This window comes from Carassius gibelio, chromosome A12 (genome assembly GCF_023724105.1).
Source record: "Carassius gibelio isolate Cgi1373 ecotype wild population from Czech Republic chromosome A12, carGib1.2-hapl.c, whole genome shotgun sequence".
NCBI classification, from domain to species: domain Eukaryota; kingdom Metazoa; phylum Chordata; class Actinopteri; order Cypriniformes; family Cyprinidae; genus Carassius; species Carassius gibelio.
This window is the reverse complement of record NC_068382.1, coordinates 10,798,203-10,816,472: the sequence shown is the minus strand read 5'-3', so window position 1 is coordinate 10,816,472 and position 18,270 is coordinate 10,798,203. Positions and strand designations below refer to the sequence as shown.

At 37.1% G+C, this 18,270-nt stretch overlaps 2 protein-coding genes across 2 annotated transcripts in view; both read right to left on the bottom strand.

The window, feature by feature from the left end:
* svild (supervillin d) overlaps positions 1-9,834 on the bottom strand; it is a 133,363-nt gene extending 123,529 nt beyond the window's left edge. Inside the window, exon 1 of the mRNA XM_052612193.1 lies at positions 9,439-9,834. The gene's annotated coding sequence lies outside the window, so the exon portion shown is untranslated. The remainder of the gene's footprint in view (positions 1-9,438) is intronic.
* A 934-nt stretch (positions 9,835-10,768) lies between these two features.
* Positions 10,769-18,270, bottom strand: part of nmt1b (N-myristoyltransferase 1b) — a 28,801-nt gene continuing 21,299 nt past the window's right edge. Inside the window, exons 9-12 of the mRNA XM_052612252.1 lie at positions 11,966-12,136; positions 11,714-11,881; positions 10,962-11,099; positions 10,769-10,886 (exon numbers count right to left, since the gene is read on the bottom strand). Coding sequence (XP_052468212.1) covers positions 10,866-10,886; positions 10,962-11,099; positions 11,714-11,881; positions 11,966-12,136 — 498 coding nt within the window. The 3' untranslated portion in view covers positions 10,769-10,865. The remainder of the gene's footprint in view (positions 10,887-10,961; positions 11,100-11,713; positions 11,882-11,965; positions 12,137-18,270) is intronic.

The following is an 18,270-nucleotide window of genomic DNA, read 5'->3' as shown; positions in this document are numbered from 1 at the left end:
ATGCCCTCAAATCAAAACACTGCTGACTCCTTGCAGTATGTGATTTCGGACACAGCGCTTGTATCTCCTTCCACTTTGTGGGTGACATAAACGCGTTGTCACATTTTAAAAAATCATTGCGAAGAACCTGACGTGAGATTTAAAATAAATTAAAAGAGGCTTCGAGGCAGAGGAATTTGCCTCGATCATTTTTTCAAGTTACTTGAGTTACTCAAGGAATCGTTTCAGCCCTAGTCTAAATGGTTCCATAAAGAACATTTAACATCCAAAAGTAGGTTCTTCAGATTATAAAAAGGTAAGAAAGATAAGGTTCTTTAAATAACTTTTGACTGAATGGTTCTTTGTAGAATCAAAAATGGTTCTTCTATGGCATCGCTGTGAAGAACCTTTTGAAGCAACTTTATTTAAGAGTGTACTTGTGATGAGCTTTGATTCTTCATGTGGTTTTCTTTTTTCCACCTGCATTATTATGGTGGTTGTCAGTATGTTAAAGGTATAAAACATTTTAATAGCAGTGTGCATTGTTGAAATTTACTGAGTTGAGTTTTTATTACTGTAAAATTTACAGTTTTGGGCAAAACTTACAGAATGCAGTTTTAAGACATAACAGACTTTTTTTTAGATTTTTTTTTTTTTTTTTTACGCAATAAAACTTGAAAGAATATAATTTGGTATTTGTGCATTGTCTGAGGTGGCTTATCAGACTGAGCACAAGTACCATGTTAAGATCTTTTTCTTGTAATCTTGTGCTTTAATCATTTAAATGTTTAAATCAGGAAGACTTAGGACAAAAAAAAAAACATGTGCAAATGTTAAACCTTCCTACACCGAAACAATTCTGTCAACTTTCCCGAGCATCTTACATACACAGGGCTTTTATACTTCAACCAAACTAGTTTTGCACATTTCTAATCACTCCACTGACATCCCATTATTAACACTCCAAGTGTTAAACTATAAGCAGAATGGCTCTGTACAATGCCGCTCAGGCTCTATACACAAGAGCTCCTAATACTAAACAGCATTGAACCCCCACACTTGAGCCGGTGTAAATATTTACTGTAAGAACGCCCTAACACTCATTACTGTAACTGGACAGGAAATGGTGGGACGTAGACCAGATAAACAGAAACTGATGGAAATATAAGGGTAATATTCCCTACTCCAAAAGAAAAAGTTTAACTCTGACCTTTTCACTTAGTAAAGTGTGATTTAAAGAGTGACTGCAACAAACAGCCTTAAATTTAAGAATGCTGTATTTGCTGTGTTTTCTGCTGCATATGCATGCCCTGACATGTATAAATACTCTAAAGCAGTATAACAGGGGTCTCCAACATTTTTTTTACACAAAGGACTGGTTATATTTTTTAAATATTCTCACGGACCGGCTGGAGAGGGTAGGATTTATATCTTTCTATCTATCTATCGAAGTACAACGTTCCTGGATAAAAATCCTTTTTGATCCTGAAACAACATTCCAATCCACCAATCAGAATTGAAGTATAAGTTTTCAAATAACGCTAACAATCTTAGGGTTGGATGCTTCTATACCCCTGTAATTCACCTATCATTTCCCTCTGATTTTAGGAATAAAATTATGGCTAGGGTTAGTTTTAGGGGTAGGGATTGGGTTAGGTCTATATTTTTGCACAGTAATGTTGATCCAGGAACATGTCTTGGCAAAACCATGGTGACCATTTACATGTATATATACCTGGTACATTTCAATATTTTACCTGGAGTGTTTTCTCAAGCTTTCCTCTCCTCTTATAATAAAAAAAAGCAGATTTATGTTTAAACCGGTAGGTGCTAAAGCTGGGAAAATAAATCAAAGCATCACGAATCGAGAAATGATTCAGCATCGATTCTGAGATTTTCCGAATGCATCACAATTCTTTCTTGAATTGATTCTGAGATTAGTTTTGAACAGCAGATGCTTTAGAAACACCCGTTCTCAGCTCGTTTCCAAATCATTACAGACACTTGAACCTAAAATAATCATTCATAAAATTTGAAAAGTTTGAAGCGAATTGCAAAAGGTGTTCACAGTTGCTTTGTTTTCATTAATCTTGCATCATAAAAGCATTCTAAGATGAAGTGAAATTACATGACTCAGCCAGACGCACAAGCACTCTTTAGCACTCTTCTTCATGAGCATTTGAGTGTGCGGATAAAAACAAGATTAGTGTGCCATCTGCTGTTAAAATCTAAGCTACGAATCGATTCTGCATTGATTTATCGTCCAAGCCCTAGTAGGTGCCCATTGTCCACATTGCATAGTGCACACTTGTAATATCTAAAGAGAGAGAGAGCATACAGTTTTGACATAAAACAGGACCCACAGCGCTGCTGTCACTCACTAATATAGTGAGGGAAATCCACCTGCATTCCTGAGGTTAGGCTACTTACAGACTCAATATGGGATCTGCAATGATAACGTGATCGATTCCGGGACAGTTTTTAAGTTCTCATCTCCATAAACATAAGATGCCGTTGCATCTCTGATTTGTTGTTGGTCTAGCATTATGCTCGTATTTCTTCTTCGCTGTGAATTACAATTTCTGTTCATCTGACCATCCACAATCTGGGAAGCGCCACCACAAGAAGTCTGGAGTTACTGGCGTTCTGGTAAGCCAAAGTGGTAAACAGCTACAGTGTAGGTAAGGACTTCTTTGACATATCACATATCACACATGCTGTAAGTTATACTTTTCATGATTACTAATTAAAAAATATATATTGTAATCATAATGATTATTTTCAATTAATTGGCAGGGATAGCCTAATGGTTAAAATCTCTTAAAAATCTATGCTGAATGATAAAGACCCTTTATTAATAATTTACTTGGGAAAAAATGGGCAAAACTAAAATATAAGTACATAAACCGATTAATCGATTAATCGTAATAATAATCGACAGATTAACCGATTATCAAAATAATCGTTAGTTGTAGCCCTAGTAGACAGTCTTAAAGGGGGGGAGAAATGCTATTTAAAGCATACTGAGTTTTTTTACACTGTTAAAGAGTTGGATTCCCATGCTAAACATGGACAAAGTTTCAAAAATTAAGTTGTAAGTTTGAAGGAGTATTTTTGTTCCAAAAATACCTCATCCGGTTTGTCACAAGTTTTGGAAAGTTTTTTTCGATTATGGGTCTGTGTGACGTTAGATGGAGCGGAATTTCCTTATATGGGTCCTAAGGGCACTTCTCCCGGAAAAGAGCGCGTGCTCCCGTAGTGCAGAGCACTGAGAGCAGAGACATTCACTGATCAGAGTGAGAAACCGAATTGTCACAAAAGAAGTGTGTTTTTGGTTGCCAGGGCAAGACAACCCTGCACAGATTACCAAAAAAAAAAACAGCATTAAGGGACCAGTGGATGGAGTTTATGTTTACAGAGCATCAACGGAGTTGTGTAAGTGTTTTTGTTTGTTCCCTGGATTTCGAAGATGCTTGTTTTACAAACAAGGCCCAGTTTGACGCCGGATTTGCACATCGTTTATTTCTTAAGGATAATGCAGTCCCAACGAAAAAGGGTCACGATCGAGTGTTGGAACCACAGGCGGTGAGTAAAACTGCTTCAAATATCTCTGTGTTGTTAACTTAGCTATCAGCATAAGCACGATCAAGTAAACAACATCCAATTTTGTCATCAAACTGCACTTTCCACATGTAAGCTTAAAAAAAAAAAAAAAAAAGACGACATAAAGTGGAACTTAGTCATTTTCCAAAACCGCTAAGCAAATATATAGTTTCAATACATACCACATAGAGAAGTCATTGCTGATGCTGCTCTTGTTAAATTTCAGCCTCTGGATCTGATTCTGGATCATAAATAAACGGCTGAATCTGACTGTTAGCCATGGTTTGTTTTGGATGATGTTTTTCCCTCACGGTAATGTCACAGCTTCCAAACGCTCTCAACGCAAAAGCCTACTCGCGCTTGTGATTCTTTAGCTCCGCCCACACTTTACGCCTCCAGCCACTCGTGTTTTTCTGGGAAAAATCGGTACAGACTATCTTTCTCTTATAAATATAATAAAACTAAAGACTTTTTGGAGTTATGAAGGATGCAGTACTACTCTATAGGTACTCAAGATTAACAGGATATTGAGTGAAAACGAGCATTTCACCCCCCCCTTTTAGAGCTGCACGATTAATCGTTAAAAGATCGCGATCTCGATTCAGACACCCTCTCGATCTCATTTCTAAAAGACGACAATTCCCCGAGTCTGTTAAACCTTTGACAAAGTCTTACCGGATCATTCAAATCCGTGCGCACACTGCCGCTGACACAGAGAGAGCTCTTACCATGTTTGGTTAAGAAACATCTTCACAAACAGTCTTTTCAACTACACAGTATTATATCTGTCTTACAGTCATTTATATTATCACAGAAATACTGGGATAAAGTTTATAGTTTAAATATAAACATTGATGTCTATATGGCAGCGATCAAAATATAACAAATCCCCTTTTGAAAGTACTGCGCTTTAAATAACGTTTGTGTCGATTGCATTGTTTCACCAATAGGTGGCGACAAGTGTCTTAATTTATTTGTCAATGAATTAATTTTTCATTCAAGAGAATCGTTCAAAAACGCTGATTCATCCAGAAATGAAACAAGTGTAGTAGGTTTATGAGTGAGTCGTTGAATCAGTGATCTAAACAACTTTTTCATCATTCTAATATTAAAAAAAACTGGGGTTTTAAATATATTATATATACACTACCAGTCAAAAGTTTTTGAACCATAAGATGTGTAATGTTTTTTTAAAGTCTCTTCTGCTCACCAAACTATATTTATCTGATCCAAAGTACAGCAAAAACAGTAAAGTTTTGAAATATTTTTACCATTTAAAATAACTGCTTTCACTTGAATGTATTTTAAAATGTAATTTATTTCTGTGGTGTGCAGCTGTATTTTCAGCATCATTACTCCAGTCTTCAGTGTCACATGATCTTCAGAAATCATTCTAATATGCTGTTTTGCCATTCAAAAAAAACATTATTATTATTATTATTATTATGTTGAAAACAGAGGAGTAGATTTTTTTCAGGTTTCTTTGATAGAAAGTTCAGAAGAACAATAATTGTGTGTAATAGAAATATTTTGTTATAAATGTCTTTGTCACACTTGATCAATTTAAAGAATCCTTGCAAAATAAAATAATTAATTTATATACTTGTGATAATGATAATGTTAATAGTAATAATAATAATAAAGAATCGTAGGAGAATCTTGATCTCTATATGAGATCAAAAAATCGTGATTCTCAATTTATCCAGAATCGTGCAGCCCTACCCCCTTTAAGCTAAAACTTTCACGTCCAGTGTAGACACTGTAAGGAGCGATGACTGAGAACTAGGGATGTCAACGATTAATCGATGATCGATTAATTGTCGATAAGAGATGCAATCGATTAAGGTTATCGATGGTCGGTTAACCGATTCAATGTTGGGCTGCGTGCGGCTCATGCGCACTCAACACGTGCGAGCGGCTGTGAGTGACGGTGACGATATATAAAAGCATCATCATTCATTCACAATGTACAAATTAAGCTTTTAATGTGATTTAAACTTTAAAGTACATTAAAATAGAAACAACATAAAAGTTCTTCAACATTAAATGCAATAGAAATGTAGTTACTAATCATTTCATCAGATAACTGTTTTATATCGTGCGCTTTGCAGGGCTGCGGGACACAGTGACAGGACAGGTAGTCTATTCATTCCTACAACTTGTTAATTCATTCCTACGAATTATTAATGTGGCAATTGTCCATGTTTCATTAATTTTGTTCCCTAAATAACCCATGATTTAAGTGAAATAAGGGAACAAATTAATAAATCGAACGAATTCTTAATTCATGAAATCTTTAATTTCCCTTCCCATGTTTACCACAGTAAGAGATGCGAAAACAGTTATTAAAAGCGAAAGATAATAAAATATGCTGTATGCGGGTTTTTAAAAATCTGACATTTTCTAGGACAGAATCCAGCAGGATCAAATTAATGTGAGCAACTGTGTTTTGGTGCAGCAGCGCCGATGTAGTTCACTTAATGTGCAGCACAGTCACACGCGCTCCACATTTCGGATAATTTTATACAATAATGTCAGTTGAAAACATTGCAATTGTGCTTTAAAATACAACAACGAGCACCACAAAACCATTTAAAGATGCGCGTTCAGCGTTCTCCGTGCGGGATTGGAAACTGTCAACAAAGTAAAATGACCTCAAAAGTATGGCGCGCTCTCTTCATTTTATCAAATGATCATAATCGCATCTATTCATTTTATAATCCTGCTACTAGCATTTTATTCAGACTAAAACCTCTTTAATTCAAGTGAGAAAGCGTTTTGTGTGTGTGTGTGGCTTTTGCACATCCTGTCATACCGCTGACTGCGTGCCTGCAATAGACGCATTTTGCAGTATTATGGTTAACGATTAATCGATTAATTGATCGTTAATTTAAACGACGATCGATCATGGAAATAATCGAAATTTGACATCCCTACTGAGAACGATGGCGAATGATTTGCAAAAAAAAAACATGCACAGATCAAGCACAGTTTACAAATTGTTCTAAACAAAAACGTTGGTGAATTTTGATGTGACAGAACACAAGACTTTTTCCACTGGAGGATGCATCATGTATTATGAACTTTTGGCCAAAAGTAATGGTTTAAAGTTAGCGGTAAGCACCTCAATTATAAATCTGTTTATTATAAACACACAGCTTTCCACACAATGTTAACTGATGCACTAGAGTCATGTGGATTACTTGCGGATTAGGCTTATTGTGATTTTTTTTAATACGCTGTTTAGACTCTCATTCTGACGGAAACCATTCACTGCGGAGGATCCATTGGTGAGCAAGTAATGTAATGCTAAATATCTCCATCTTTTGATGAAGAACAAACTCATCTACAGCTAGGCAAATTTTAATTTCTGTTTGAGGTGTTCCTTTAAGGAAGCCGCCTTTTAAAGAGCAGGTCAAATGGTATTTTAAAGTGTCCTAATATTGTGTTTGGATTCTCCTACAACAGGTTTAAATACATCTAAGGTTAGAAAATGTAATTTTCTCAGAATATACATTTAGTATTAGAATAGTTTCTCATTGATTTCGAAACATTCTGTTCAAATCAGTTCTGAGCTTAAGCTTGGCCAGAGGACAACTGGCCCCCTGATGGAGCCTGGTTTCTCCCAAGGTTTTTTCTCCATTCTGTCACCAATGGAGTTTTGGTTACTTGCTGCTGTCGCCTCTGGCTTGCTTAGTTGATGACACTTAATTTCCAGCAATATTGTTGACTTGATTGCACAGATAATTAAACTGAACTGAGCTGGACGATGAAATCACTGAATTCAATGATGAACTGCCTTTTTGCATTACTGACACACTTTTTTTTATTTAATGCTGTTCAGTTGCTTTGACACAATCTGTATTGCTAAAAGCACTATATAAATAAAGGTGACTGTACGAAACTGTTCATATTTTGTGGGCAGGCGGGGATTATGTAAATGTGTTACCTTGTGTAGTAAATAGGTAACAGGCAGAAACTTAAAAAATACGAAGACTCGTTAAGGTGGTGTATTTATCATGCACTTTTTTGATTAACAACTTTGCAGACTGTTTACATTGAAGGATACATTCATCTTTAAAAACAGATCATTTCAAACAGAAGGCCAGAATGAGGGTTGAACAAATATTATTATTTTTTTTGTGCAAAACTTTTTAGTGAAAATCTTGTGCTGTTGTCACATTGTCAACCCTATGACTTTATGCAAATGGCAGGAATGATTTGCCTACTTGACTTTGTGGAAAATACAAAGCCTGTATTTTAGGCACTAAATTCTATATCGGTCTACTGTACTTAATCTTCAGTTAGGCTACTGAATAGAAAAAGTGAATTTTCACATATAACATTCACTTTTCATTAAACAATCAACCCTTGATGGATAAAGTCTGGACCTACATTTTTGTTGTTTTATTCATATCCAGATACGGAAGATAAATGAGTTTAAAAATAATATTTGATTAAACTTCTAAATAATATCACTAAAATTCCAAAATACATTTTTCCTAAACAGGCTCAGCTAAGTAAAGGCCACAAGGTAAAAATCTAAGAATGGATGTTACACACTCTCAATAAATTAAAAATATTAAAGCTGCGGTAGGGAACTTTTGACGCTCTAGCGGTTAACAAACAGAACTGCTTGCGTCTTGCGGAAGAACATCGTAGCCGGAACTACTTCTCTCTGTTTATGTCTATGAAGAATCACAAAGGTACTGGGTTACTCCGCCGCGGTACCCCCGAAGCAATCTAAAATAGTCCGAATATTAACACTTATTATAGGTGCACCCTAGTGATTCAGGACAAGCCAAAAACACGGTTTGGAAAATGGATTCATGGTGTACTCGCTTATTCTATACATTTTTCAACATTTTGAACACAAACAAAGTTACGGACCGCAGCTCTGATTGGTTATTTTTTACCGGGAGCGATGGAGTTTCTGCAAATGGCAATAGGAGCACTGGGAGGAGCCAGAGGAGCTTAATTTTTTTCTCAGATTATCGGTCTCATATTCTACTGTCAGGACATTATGACAGGTTTAATAGATATGTAAAAAAAATATTTTTTTACAAAAGTTCCCTACAGCACCTTTAAGCTTTTAATATCAACACTTAAATGCTAAAATTGAAAATGTTCTTTAACATTCACCTAAGCTTACAAATGATTTGATGTCAAACACAAGTGATGTAAAACTCTATTTACTACTTACATTAAATGTCTTTGACACTGTACGAGAAGTGAAATCATTACTAGCTTCCCTCCCTCGCAATGCCTTTGTCTTTGTAAGAAGTCCCTTTCCAAACAGTTCATTGGGGAATCATTGTTTGCTAAGACTCAGACCTCTGAACTCAATGAGAACAATTTGTTTGTATCATGAATCACACAAGGGTGTTCTTGGACTGGGTTACAAACAGGTTGTAGAATTGAAATGGCACAATAAGTCAAACACATGAAATTAAGGTCGATTAATGATTTGAATAGTTGGAACATGTTCTCAACAACAAAAAGAAAAGAAACTGATAAACAGATCAGATATTAAAAAAAAAAAAAAGAAAAAGAAAAAAGTAAACGCAAAGACACAAGCAAAAGACTCACAATTCAGCCATAACAAAGAATTTACAGGGAACATTTCAAAAGAGACCTTTGGTTTCAGTTGAATTAAGCAACACACTCCGCCCATTAGCTCACTGATCTCTCAGTTGTGGCATTGATCCAATTTTCAAACCATATTAAACTAGCAATACTGTTCAAGTAAAAGCCTGTTCTGAATAACATAATTGCAAAGACAGAACATGACTCGATATGCAACTTTCAGTAAACACATCAATGAGAAATGTAACACTTTTTGAATGAGATACTCACCATTAGATGAACACAGCGAGTCATCAAACAACAGCATAGATAGGCCCGGAGTATTTTACAAATAAAAAAATACGCGTTAAGTAACAGCCAAATATATAAGCATCTAAAATTGCATAGCAATCTTTAGGTCTTAAGGTCTTAAGAATCAGCGACAGAGAGCACTGCCGGGATTAAAGCACCGCATGTCCTTGTGTTGAAAAACTAAAATTATAACTTCACACTAGGCCCTACTCCTTGAGTACGAACATAAAAACTCGCACTAACACACAGTAGAAAGACTCCGAAAGACAGCAAAACACGAGCGCATTAGCCTGTCGTGTTTGAAAGTTGAAATCCCACCCCCATCCACGCCAGTAGTGGTTAACATTTTGATTCATCCCAACGACTCGACTCTTTTGAATCGGTTCGTTCACTTGAATGATTTGTTCAAAAACACTGATTCGCTAGCGAAAAGCAACAACCGCATCTGTTAGCCTATGTACTCAGTGGAAAAGTTTGGAATTCTAATGCTTCTATACACAATTTGAATCTAAGATTTAATATAATCTTTATTTAAAATAACATTTATTTACAAATTGCATAGACACTTTTTAAAGAAAACAGTCAGAATTTATGATTTATTTATTTTTTATAATTAATGTGTAGAAAGTTTTTTTTATTTTTTTTTTGGGGGGGGGGGTTGTAGGTTTTCTTGTTGGGTGTCAACCCGATTGTGCCACCTGGTGTTGCCTTATAGATACTACACAAAACAGTGCTGCACGTTCAGCTCTGTTCATGTGGGTAGACATTCTAACAGTTGTTTAGTCTATGAATTAACATCAGCTCTTAGCATGAACAAGCAAACAAACAACAAATAAATAAATGTGTCTGCTTGTCGTTTCCATTATTTGATGTGACACACAGCTAGCACTACAATACAAGAAAGTTTTGGGCCAGATTGATATTATATTAATTACTCTTCACAGTTAAACCACCTGTGGAATACAAATAATGTAAAGAACACATTTCCATGTTCTGTTAATATGAAAAAGGTAACTTTTGAGTTATGTAAAACTTTTTTTATTATTATTAAAATAATATTAATAACAATGTATGTTTTATTTTAGATGGAACATGAGCAGCAATCCTAATCTTTAAATTATAATATATATAAATATTTAATTTAAATAGATTGTGTAATGTATACTTATACATTCATTATCTTTTATATATTTTTTTTTTTTTTTTGAATGAGCAGTACTGAGTAAAACTATAGTGCTGAAATCTGTAATGTAATGTAATGTAATGGACAACTTTATCAATAGTAAAGAAAGAAACACATTCATGCAAGTTTCATCATGAGAAATTTTGATTTATTTAATATGTAAGAAAAGTGTGCTATATGATTGCTTATGTATTTTCATTGTCCATTTGTGCACAAACTGCCTTTACTTCAGCACAACACCCACCTGAAATATAGATACAAAATATTACTCTTTTTGAATAAAAAAAAAGGTTTAAACTATCACAGACTGCTTGCTTACCTTGTCTGAGGCCATCTCAGGGCATCTCCAATTGTAAAGGTAATAATGCTTGTGTACATCTCCCATTCTGAACTTAAGGGGCTCCAAAAAAGACTTATTATCCATTACATCCAGAGCAGAAAACACATCAAACTTTCTCTAAACAGAAAAGCAGAGAGTAGGAGTGGTGAGACCAGAACAAATAATAAATGTAAAAGAATCACAAATATACAGGCAGTGCCATTTCCAGCCATAGGCGAGCTGAATCAGCACTTGTCATCTGATAACAGCATTTAATGGGAACAGCGTAATTCACATAGAGAGCTGAGTGGAATGGAATGAACAAAGGATTAAATAGCTACATTGCTTACTTTTATGCCAGTGATCAGGCTTTTATAGTTTGCTGTAACAAAGGGTTTTTTTAGGGTTGACTGAAATAATAATGCAATAACTGACCATTTAAATAAATTTTTCAAGCAACAACAACAAAACAATTGAATAAAAAACAGATAAATACAAAAAGTAGCCACTGATCATATCTAAACGTATCCAAATCCAAATGTAATAACATTTATTTATGTGTGATGTATGTGGGGGATTTATCGCCATTGAAAAGCACAAATAGGGATTTTGTCTAGGGCATCAAAATGGCTAGAAACAGCCCTGTCTATAGGTTAGGGTAGTTTGGATGTGACAGATGGGTAGTAAATGTCTTCATATGAGGCACAATCAATGCAGTCAGCTGTATTATGTTGATATTTCATTTGACTTACTGCTTTACAGATGATAAGGATGTCCTCCATTAGCTGCAGCAGTGGGGTGGCCTTGCTGATGCAATAAAGAACACAGGCTGCCTTCAAGCCTTTATGCACAGGGTGGTTCAGAGCCAGTGAGGGAAGTGTGTAGAAACTCACCATGTCAGTTATGGTCTCGGCCATGCTCTGCATAAAAAGTGACATTAATACAGAACATGACAGTTAGATGTCTTAATAAAATGGTAAAAAGATCAATTTCATCATACTGACCTCCACAACATATGTGTCAATCACACCATCTTTAGGCAGAAGCCAGTGCTCAATATCCTCCAGGGTCAGGGAAGGAGAAAGATGAAAAGCCTTTAGATGTTCTCTCAGAAGAGCCTGAACCACTGGCATATCCTGCAAAGTCATGGGGCGAAGGCCTGTGGTTTTTGTTGACTGTTGTTATAGATAAAGAGGAGAGAGATCATTGATGTAATTACAGACTGTGCAAAGTCCTTGAAACTTACTCTTGAATCTCAAAATTGACTCCAAACAGAAGCAATGTAATTATATCAAAGTTATTTTAATGTGTTGCAAAAATGAAAATTACTAAATAAAACGTTTCCATAAATAAATAAACAGCACGTGCTTATATATTTATATTTATTCATTAAGCAGACGCTTTTATCCAAAGTGACTTACAATTGCTACATATGTCAGAGGTCGCTCTCCTCTGGAGCAACTAGGGGTTAAGTTTCTTGCTCAGGGACACATTGATGTCTCACAGTGGATTCGGACCCGGGTGGGTGTGTGTGTGTGTGGGTGTGAAGAGTTTGGTTCCAAAACGTGATAAACGCCATAAAAAAATATTGTGTGTGTGTGTGTATGTGTGTGAAGTTTGGTTCCAAAACGTCATAAACGCCATAAAAAAATTACACCGGCGTTTCTGCCCAAATCAGAAATATATCTGGTCATAACGAAAATTACATATTTAATTTCATGCAAAATGTGATATCCGACGAGTAATTCTGTCATGGTTTCTCCCTTTCTTTTCAAACCAAGACAAATGCTAGTATCCCTTCTCTGCAGAATACAATATGTCCGCTCAACCAATCATAGTGCACCATTCCACGCACTCTAGGCAGTAATGGCTATACTTTGAATACATACCCGGCATCCTATTTTTCCTCATCTACTTTGTACTTTTCAGCAAACAAACTTAGGGCTTCACAATAAATCACATGTGATTTATTAGATGCTCGTCAGTAAAGCTGGTTCTTTGAGATCTCACAGATCTCATCAGTAAAGCAGGTTCTGTGATTAGTAGTAAATCTCCATAATGTGTTTTCAGATGAATACAAAGAGCTGTATCACTGACAAGCTACGTATGTATACACTGCGTTCATAATCTCAGATGAGTCGCATTCCAGTTCAGAGGCTGTCATATGTTGATTAACCATTTTGTGCTTTCAATATTTTCAACAGTTTCAACATGAAAAATAACTCGTATATTGATTCAATGGATTTCTTGCATTTGGAAAAAAGAGTCATGGATTTATAGAATTTTGGAAAAAATAATAAAAGAAAAGAATATTATAAAATAAAATGTTATAATAAATCTTTGAATATCAAAATCTGGATTTAAAATTTTAATGTTATTATAACCTGAAGATGCTATGTGAAAGTTTTAAACAGAAAATAGTGGTTTTCATCTTGCCACTTTCTAACTTGCCACTTTTTTTGCTAAAGAAAACAATTTTTTTATCTAATTAATCAAAATGGATGGATGAGTGTGTGTGTGAGAGAGAGAGAGAGAGAGAGAGAGAGAGAGAGAATACTTAAATATTAATTTAAAATGATGCCATAACATTTTAAAACTAAACTTTGAACTTTATGACGTTGTTTTTTTAATTAAAATATTTACTATGATTGTCACGGGTTGCTACTATGAGGAGCACAGAACAAGGAGATGCAGAGTCCAATTCAAGCATACAGTCTTTAATAAGGATACAGGAAAACACATGTAGCAAAAGTAGACATGAACAATTCCAGACAAGGGAGAACAGAATGGGCTAGAACTCAAAGAGGGCAAATCACGAGGAGAAGACCAGTGAGGGGATAACTAATAATGGGAAACACGTGGAACTAATAGAGTGAAATGGGGAACAGGAAAGACCAAATAAGGACAAACAGGAACTAAATGGGAACATACACGTGACATTACTCCCATTGACATATACTTTGCCATTACTTGACGCGAATAGAGCGTCAAATTCGCGTCTACCGCGTCTAGTTTGCCGCTTGACCATTTTGAGATCATTCGCTTCATTCGAGCGAGTAATTCGCTTCATTCGCGCGTGAAATTAACTTCACAACAGACACGAATTTGCGTCATGGGGGGGCTTCTGCCAGCTGAGTTCACGCAGCATTTTCAACCGCCATTTTTATTCGGATAATTTTCAAAATATTACTGTTATTGTGTCATGAAATGTAGTTTTAAAAGTATTCCAGGCGAGAATGTAGTTGTTTTAAACTCAAATATGCGATTTATTTATAATGACAGCGTCTATTTAAAAAATGTTTTTCGCCGATCTCGGAGATGAGCTCCATGCGAACAGCAGGAGCTCCGTCATCATGTATCCACCGAGAGCAGCCTCAACTCGGCTAGATCTTCTGACATTTGCCGCTGGCTCTGGTGTCTCTTTAGTGGTTCAAGATAAAATATAATTTGTTTGGCGTAAAATGAAACGTTTCTTATTTTTGGCCTTTATTCAATTTATCTATTAATATGTTTTTTATATATATAGGTCCTTTTTATTCCTGTCTCTATAGAAATATGAACTTATGTCATATAGCTCAGGTTGACTGCTCACATTATTAACATCAGTCGTTCCTCCTTGTTGAATGAGTGGAGAAGGGTATTCCTGCACAACCGGAGGCTGCAGGAACAAATATCCTCTATTTGGGGAAGTCGTGGCCTAATAGTTAGAGGGTTGGACTCCCAATCGAAGGGTTGTGAGTTCTAGTCTCGGGCCGGACGGAATTGTGGGTGGGGGGAGTGCATGTACAGTTCTCTCTCCACCTTCAATACCACGACTTAGGTGCCCTTGAGCAAGGCATCGAACCCCCAACTGCTCCCCGGGCGCCGCAGCACAAATGGCTGCCCACTGCTCCGGGTGTGTGCTCACAGTGTGTGTGTGTGTGTTCACTGCTCTGTGTGTGTGCATTTCGGATGGGTTAAATGCAGAGCACAAATTCTGAGTGTGGGTCACCATACTTGGCTGAATGTCACTTCACTAAACTGTTGAATGAGTGACTCCTAGCAGGCTCCTGATTGGTTAACGCGGCGCGAATTGACGCCAAAGTTCGAATTTTTCAACTCGGGCGGCAGCCACGAATTTGCATCAAACGCTAAATGCACAAAAAGCATCATTCGCGCGAAGCACCCTATTCGCGAGTCAATTCGCGTCATTCGCGCGAACTAGACACGCAAATGAGGCGAATTCGCGTCTTCCGCGCCGCGCTTAATGCCCTATTCGCGCCGCGATACCTCCAGACGCACGTAAACGCGCCTTTGCATTGACTTAACATTGAAATCATTCGCGCCAGATGCTCTATTTGCGTTTGGTGTGAACACAGCATAACAATATCATAGGGGTTGGCGCCTTGCTGTGGTGCAAGACAGGGACATAGGAAGGCCTCCAGGACTAATCAGGTAGCTCGAGAGCCATGGTGGTGCAGGCAGTTCAGGTTTCCATGGCAGAGTTGGTAGCTAAGGGGGCCATGGCGGAGCAGGCACTTTGGGTTTCCATGGCAGAGCAGGGGACTCAGGTTGTCATGGTGGATCAGGCAGTCCAGGAGGGCCATGGCAGATCAGGGTACTCAGGAGGCCATGGTGGGATCAACCAGTCCAGGAGACCATGGAGGATCAAGGGACTCAATAGGCAATGGCAGAGCAGGCAGTTCAGGTTGCCATGGCAGATCAGGCAATCCAGGAGGGCATGGGAGATAAGTAGATGCAGAAGGCCATGGCGGATCTTCCGTGACCTTAGCCAGCTCTCTGGAGGAGTAGGCATTTGAGGGCGCTCTGGTGGTGCAGTGCTGGTTAACTCTGAGGAATCAGGAGATGATGGAGGGCTGAACGGGACCAGTGTAGATGAAGGAGAACTTTCTGGAGCAGATTCTGAGGTGATGATAGGAGTGGAGAACTCTAGAGGTGAGCTAGAGGTGAACTCTATGAAGGGAAGATCCCTGCGGTCTTCTGGGGAGAACTGAGTTGCTATTTCCATAGCCATGGGGAAAAACTGGGGAAACAAAAAAACTTTCAACAAATGAAAACAAAACGGGGAGAAAAGGTGCCGCTTACTTATTTTCTTTAGGTCTGGAATTATGTCATTGGTTGCTACTGTCAGGAGCACAGCACAAGCAACAAGGAGATGCGGAGTCCAATTCAAACATAGAGTCTTTAATAATGTCCAAGGAAACAGGAAAACGCGTAGCAAAAGTAGACATGAACAATTCCAGACAAAGGAGAACAGAATGGGCTAGAACTCAAATAGGACAGATAACGAGGGGCAGACAAGTGAGGAGGACAACTAACAGTGTTGGGAGTAATGCATTACCAGTGTTGGGCAGTAGCGTCGCTACAAGCAGCGAAGCTACTCGTTTAACTACATTTCTCAGTAGCTTGGTCGTAGCTTCACTGCTTTCTGAATCAAATAGCTTTTCGGTAGCGAAGCTCTTTTTTTTTATCAAGTAGTGCGGTAGCGTCCACACAAGCTACATGTTCGCAAGCATTTCTGAAGCTCAAACTCAAATCGGGAAATACAACCGCTAAGATCGCTGATCCTGGATCAGTAGTGACGCGACGGCGCTACTTCATCTTGTTCGTGTTTATGGTGGATAGCAACCAACCATCTTTATGATGCATTACCGTCACCTTCCTTGGCCAGTCACGCAAAAAATTATTTGATGTCATGATGGCATAGGATGAGGTCGGAGAACAGTTTATCCAGAGGAGTGAGTCGCCGTGGCCGTACCTTGACAAGTACATGACCCTGACCGAGATAACAGAGAGAAAATATGTTTTCAGATGCTGCTTGTAAAAATTATCAGGGTCCCCCTTACGAAAGGAAAATATATTTACCAATATATTTCTTAAAATATATTGTGATATATTGTAATATATTATTTTCCCTTTTTATTTCTAATATTTTATATATTTGAATACATTTAATAATATATTGATGACACATATATTATATAATATATTGCAAAATATATAAATGATTGCCGCTTTCAATATATTGCAATATATTGGAAAAAATAAATATATATATAAGAATATATGCCTAATATATTACATGATATTTTCCAATATACTGCAATATATTTTTGTTTCATAAGGGCCAGCCTGGCCATTTTTTTGTACAGTTTGGAGGTCTTGCATTTTGTTCTGCAAAGGCCTACAGTATATTAAGCATGCCCATGCAACAGGTGCATACACTTCCTTGTGCGCACATTGTTAATTAAATGTATTTTGATTGTTTTTGTTGCCAAATTGATAAGGAACACAAAAAACTATTAAACTAAACAATTACAACAAGCTTAGCTTTTTACATTTCCCAGGGGGGTAGCTTCAGTGTAGTGAAGCTTCATTTACTGTAGAGTAACTGGTAGCTTAGCTCACTACATTTTCCAAGTAGCTTGCCCAACACTGCGCATTACAAAAGTAACAAATTACAGTAACATTACTTTTTGCTGTAATGCAGTAGTGTAAGGCATTACTAATACATTTTTTAAGTAATATTTCACTCTGTACATATTCAGTAACGCTTGTGCTACAACACACTTTTAGCCCAAAATGTAATTGTTCTAAGAAAAGAAAAAAAACAACAAAAAAAAAAACAGCAAGACCGCAAGACATTAACGAATGAAAAATGAAGCAAATAAGTTATATTTCCTGTTTGTGGTCAGTCAATAGCTACGTGTGTTGTCTACCTCTGATATATTTGTTTAGAGATTTTTTTTTATTCATCTCTCTTGCTGGCAGATATCTGTGTTGTGTGATGTAGTCCAGTGAAGGCATGTTTAGTGTGGGTTTTACAGGAGAGCCGCATGGATACTTGCATTGACGCGGCAGGATTTCGGCCTCTGTGCTCGAGGTCCGAGGCTATTAGCTCTGCCCGGCTCGCTGTTAGCCCCGGCTTGCACTGGCCAGTGGAAAAGCGGCTAATGGGTGAAGATAGCAGAAGACTGTACATTCACGAGATGGACGTATGTGCATCTTGTCATTTTACATTTGCATATAGCATTAGAGCTTACATATAGTCATGTTGTGTGTAGTATGAATAGACCCAAGCAATTCACAGATATTGACAGATAATCACTCTGCCCATACCATACTTTTAACAGACTTGGATTGTTTATGATTCTGGCTGTCATCCTTTCTTGCATTGTCTTGTGTCTTCACTTTGCCAATTATAAACTATATATTGTTAGTTGCCTGGATAGCCCACAGTCATTATGCTACTTCAATATGCACTCTACTTGATGTAAAATAATCTGCAGCACATTTTGTCATTTTAAAA